The sequence below is a fragment of the Aedes aegypti genome, chromosome 2 (assembly GCF_002204515.2).
Source record: "Aedes aegypti strain LVP_AGWG chromosome 2, AaegL5.0 Primary Assembly, whole genome shotgun sequence".
NCBI classification, from domain to species: Eukaryota; Metazoa; Arthropoda; class Insecta; order Diptera; family Culicidae; genus Aedes; species Aedes aegypti.
In genome coordinates, this window is record NC_035108.1 from 411,387,866 (window position 1) to 411,393,281 (window position 5,416).

General features: G+C 36.5%; 1 protein-coding gene across 1 annotated transcript; it reads right to left on the reverse strand.

The window, feature by feature from the left end:
- Window positions 1-2,439: 2,439 nt before the first annotated feature.
- On the reverse strand, window positions 2,440-4,475 carry LOC5569065 (odorant receptor 30a). The gene is made up of 5 exons (XM_001658243.3): window positions 3,663-4,475; window positions 3,312-3,411; window positions 3,170-3,259; window positions 2,955-3,110; window positions 2,440-2,899 (listed from the first exon to the last, which is right to left on the reverse strand). Exons 1-5 carry the CDS (start codon window positions 4,418-4,420, stop codon window positions 2,846-2,848), a joined length of 1,158 nt encoding a protein of 385 aa, XP_001658293.2. The 5' UTR covers window positions 4,421-4,475; the 3' UTR covers window positions 2,440-2,845.
- Window positions 4,476-5,416: the final 941 nt, after the last annotated feature.

Below are 5,416 nucleotides of genomic sequence, written 5' to 3' on the forward strand. Positions count from 1 at the left end.
AGAGCGCGCAAAACGGTTTAAACGCATTTTAAGAAGCGCCATCTTGAACCAATAATGGAATGCACAGCGAGTTGAGAGGACAACTTGTGCATATTGTTTTTTTGCCATAGTCTAGAATGCGATTGCAGCTCAGTTTGGAAGCTGCGAGCATTTGCACGGTAATAAAAAAAATGCCCTTCACAACTTTCCAAAAATTTGTTGAATACTGACACCACAGAAAGCGAATGAAATGAAAGTTCACATTGATAATTTATGCTTCTTGCCAGAGTGGAGTGTTACAGACGGTAATTGATGAGGATGCAACCGTTCCAGAAAAATTAGAACATCTGAAATGTAATATGGTGTAATGATCATGTCGCAGTTGCATCATTTTTTTGTACTTTGTCATTGATGGCTCGGTGTGAAGGGATAAGTTTAGCCGTTTATTTACGTCGATGAAAGTTTTCACAGCTGCCATGAAACTGTTTTGACATTAGCTTTGCATCAGAAAATTGCATCACATAAAAAATGCGCGATTACGGTTTGGTACTGTGAAGTCAATAAATGGATTGGTAGCAAGTTGAAAGAATCGCAGAAATAAAAAAGCTTTAAGGGTGCGCGCAAATTAAAATTGGGTAATACTTCCATATGCATTTTGATGAGTTTGGAAAGTGTGTGCAAGTTTCTCGAGGGAAAACTGAAACAAACTATGTTTGACGAGCGTATGTGAATGTTTTGGGTTCAAATGTCATTAAGCTCTATGGCATTTGGTGAACAAACTGCATTAGTCATAGAAGAGATACAGCGATGTGGGGTATTAATAGGCGCGGTCTCGTGATCCTTTATGTGAGAGATAAGCGGAAGTAGAATGGAATGATTTGGCAACAGACCAGCAGTGCTGAGTTTGCTCGGCGTCGAGAAAAATATTGTAACACGGACATGACTTCCTCATTGCTAAAATGTGTATTTTGTTTCGTTATAGATCTTTGAGCTTATCCACACAAATAAACAGCAGAAAAAATCAACAACTAAATATCGCATTGACAAAAATTCAAAAGAGGAAGATATTTCATATTTTTTGGTCTATGAAAAACAACTTTCACTAGAATAATTTCAAGCTGATTGCATTACTCCTCAAGAAAATCTCAGAGCAAACATAACGGATGTTCGTTTGGTTCACGCTTTGACAGTTCTCACTGCTCGATTGACTCACAGTTGTCGTTAGGAGGAGTGCCGCATGGTACCTATAAATATTTAGCAAGCTTTTTATGTTCTTACTCTGGAATCCTGGCTAGAACGAGGTATTCAATGATTATTGAAATTTACGACTACAAAGTAAAAAGAGTATCCACATTTCATTCTTACTTGCGAAAAAAAAAACTTGAGAAATTCACACATCAACAACTTCGTAGTCCAGAGTTGATTCTTGCTGTATGCAATTGCACATCGGTGTTCTACAATATTTTTTGAATGAGGTCGTTGAGACGTGATAGATGGTCGAAGTATGGATTGCGTCTTGGAAGCGAGTGGATGATACATGGTTCCATATATGGCCTGAGACAGAAGGTTTTGAGCAAGAATGTTGCATTTTAATGAAGTGACAATTGACTTCACAAGTCCACCTTACATTGGAGTGACTGAGCCGGAAGTGGATGTAGCTATTGCAGGAGATTCCATCATGTTTGTTGGTTTGTTTTTGGCTATGGATTCCGTGTTAATTCGGGTTAATTGTCAGAACTCCAAGTCTGAAAGACTTCCTGTTGTTCCTGAAGGCATCATTTAAGGGCCAATATTATACAATATTTGCACATCTGACATACCCAAATTACCTCAAGGATTTAAGAAATCTTTATTTTCGGATGACACAGGCCTCTCTGCCAAAGGACGAAGCCCGTGTATAATCTGTAATAGATTGCGAAAAAGTTTGGATATTTTTTCTCTTCATACTTTTAAAAAGGGAAGATTTCTCCTAATGCTTCGAAAACTCAACTAACTATATTCCCACATAAACCAAAAGTTCTTTATTTGAAACCTTCAAGTAGACATGTTGTTACGATGAGAGGGGTTCCAATAAATTGGTCAGATGAAGTTAAGTATCTAGGGCTCGTGCTAGATAAAAAATTAACTTTCAAAAACCACATTGAGGGCATTGAAAACCAAAACTTTGTCATAAGAACAAGCTTTTGATCTTCAAACTAATTTTCAGGCCAGCCATGTTGTATGCTGTACCAATAAGGACTAGCTGTTGTAATACCAGAAAGAAAGCTCTGCAGAGGATTCAAAATAAAATTTTGAAAATGATTCTGAAGCTTCTTACTTGGTATAGTACTAATAGTAACGTAGAATATCCAATGTAGAAACATTAGGACAAAATTCGAATAAAATTATTAGGAATTTTAGACAAAATTCATTGCAATCTTCTATTTCCACGATAAATCTGTTATATATTTAGGTTAGGTTAAGTTAATTGAAAGTGTTGCGTTCTCCTATAGGCAAGTGAAAACAACTCTCTTGTAAAAATTCGGATCAGATCAGCTTAATATAGTTTTACCAAATACATATGATAGTGTTTTCCTACACAGAACACCTAGATATAAGAAATAAATGCAATTTTTGGAATGATACTAATAAACAAATAATAAAAAGGGTCCAAAGCCATATTCCCAACAAAACAACTTGCAAAAGTCACACTGTTTTTAATCTAAAATATATTTATATTATTTAAATTTAATTTTTATTAAACATTTCACAACACCATTGAATACACAAAAATCATATTCAACCCTGTAGTTTTCTTAGGAAACAGAACAAATATATTGCTTAGCAAAGCCTGATAACATCTCGCTGTAAATGAAAAATGTTCTGCCTATTCCACAGACTGCATTATCATGACAAAAAATTGGTATAAGGCTCGCAAAACCTAAAAATAAGTATCACTAAATGTATCGGCATGCTTCTACAAATCACCCTATTACCGTCATGTAGCTTTCAAAATTTAACGGAGCAAACCCAAATAAAGTCAAAATCAGTGGTCTCTGTGATCGGGCCAGCAAATAGCCATACTCTTTCTGTTGAATATTGTTCAGAAGATTCCACGGCACGCTGACTACTGATGCATACAGCTCATCAACCTAGAATGGGAAAATAAGTCTTTTGAACAACAAGAAAACGAAGATATAAGAATACATACCTTTAGCTCAACAAAATTTCCAATAAGGAAATAAATAGTAATTTCTCCAAAAACCACAATCAAAAAGCAAACAGCTGCATACCAATCAGTCTGGAAGAGAAGGTGATCAAAAATGAACCGAGAACATGGTACAAAGACTCACCAGAGCTACCAAAAGCATCGCATCACAGATTGTGAATATGCATGAAAATACTTGTACCAGACACAACAAACCGACAATATCTTCCGTACCGTTAAGGTATCTGAAACATTTGAGATCAATGTAATTTACCATTATTTTCGCCATTTGTCGAATAATCCGTGCCTTCTTATTGTGTTTTCAACAATCCTCAAGATTTTTACCGATACTCTTAAAAATTTCGATTATAAATCATTTTCAAGAAGATTGATTGTAATGAATTCTATAATCTCTACACAAAAAAAGCTGTAAGTTTAACTTTAAGTTCCGTGAATGATGTTTTGAGCTGAATTGAAAGTTCCATTATACACTTACTCAGTAGCAATTTGATGATCACACATGCAACAATTCCACTTTTCTTTAATTGCTCTCACATTTTTTGTCGGATCGTTCTCGATCAATAAATCAGACAATTCTTTTGAATGTAAAATGAACAAATCCACGTTCGCCACGGCATGGAAAACAATAAAAATGAATGTGTAATCGGCTAGAATTGATCCGAGAATCCCCAGTATGTAAATGTCGACGTGTAGGAACATGTTCAATATGTATCCGAACGAGCTTGCAGGATCGATCAGTGGAATTTCGTAGGAAAATAGAGGTACCATTTGACCTGTTGAATAGTACACGTAGATGGGCCACATGCCAAAAACGAATAATGTCGACGAGTAGATTAAAGCCAAAAACTTCCAAATGATTCCTAAATATCGTACAGTCTTATGGAGAATCAAAACTTCTTCCTTGTTGCCTTCGGAATAGCGCTGGTAAATTGTTTCCTCTGCGATATCGAACATTTTCCGAAGATCATACTTCCTCGAAATTGCATAGAAAAATTTGAAGATCAACTGTGAAGCAATTCCGAAGATTATCGTAACCTGCATCAACTTGACCGGATCCGATATCTGAGTGAGGACGGTGTACCCATTGCACACATTATAGATGACCATGTGTGCCATCAGCATATACGATGCTGGTTGAAAAAACTTGTCGGATGTCCAAATTTCTGCGCCCATTATTTTTGAAATGGTGATCAATGGGGCACGAATTCTATAATATCCCTCCAGTGAAGCCATGGTTGAAGACTGTTGGAATGTAAGCAATACTGTTTCAAATGAAGCAAATAAGTGTAAATTCACTTTAGATTACGGCATTGTTTTAGGAAAACCGATTAGACCGACACCTGGTGAATTCACATCCGGTGGAATTGCACATAAATGGCGTTGATTATCTTAATTACTGTTAGATTCATATGCAAAGTTTTGCTGAGTACCGATAGCGTTCTTTCACAACAATTAAATCAATTTTTCCATTTCATAACGATGTTAAGAATACAGTTACAGTCATTAATTTGTTAAATAGATTTACAAGGATATATTAAGAACAACAATTGGACTAGAAATCAATGTTTTTAAATTACTTATCATTTCAGATTTTGAAGGCTGTTTGGACAGGACACTTCCTTTTTCCGAGCAGCCTAGATAGCCGCGTAGTGTCGGTAGCCTTTGTTTCGATTGTCTCAGAATTAACACTAATGACTGCCTGTTCCGGTGATAAAAATCCACCTCACACTTGACCCCTATCATGCGGCTTCAAGCTTACCGTGCCTGAGAATGAGTGGTTAGGGTAGTCGAAATAAAAACTAACACGAAGCCTGTGGAGTACCAGGATGCCCTACACAGTAAGGGTATCTGGGGTAATATGTACCCCTGGGGCGAAACTTTTCGGGGTTTCTATGAATATTTTGGGAAAATTGAGACATTTTCCGTTGATTTTGCTTGTCAAATAATATATCGGGATTACTTACAATCAGTCCCTGATGAAAAATTCTTCCCAATCATTTTGCAAATAGCCTAGCACTGTGGGTCGTTTTGCCTCAAGGGTGCATATTACCACGCATTCCTTTTTTATTCTCCTCCTGCACTACCCGGAGCAATGGTGAAGGAGGCCTTATGTTCCTCCGAAATAATCGGATGCCCTTCTTCAGTATTTCTCCTGAGGCTAAATAAGGTTGGGATTATAAAGATGTTGTAATTTAGTTTAAATTTTCATCTTCATGGTTTGGCATTATG

Bases quoted from the DNA above. Each gene is read 5' to 3' on its own strand.
- LOC5569065 (XM_001658243.3), bottom strand. From the start codon at position 4,420: ATGGCTTCACTGGAGGGATATTATAGAATTCGTGCCCCATTGATCACC. The intron at 3,412-3,662 runs GTAAGTGTATAA...CAAATGTTTCAG, and splicing joins GATCATCAAATTGCTACTGA to ATACCTTAACGGTACGGAAG. The intron at 2,900-2,954 runs GTAATAGGGTGA...ACTTATTTTTAG, and splicing joins ATTTTGAAAGCTACATGACG to GTTTTGCGAGCCTTATACCA.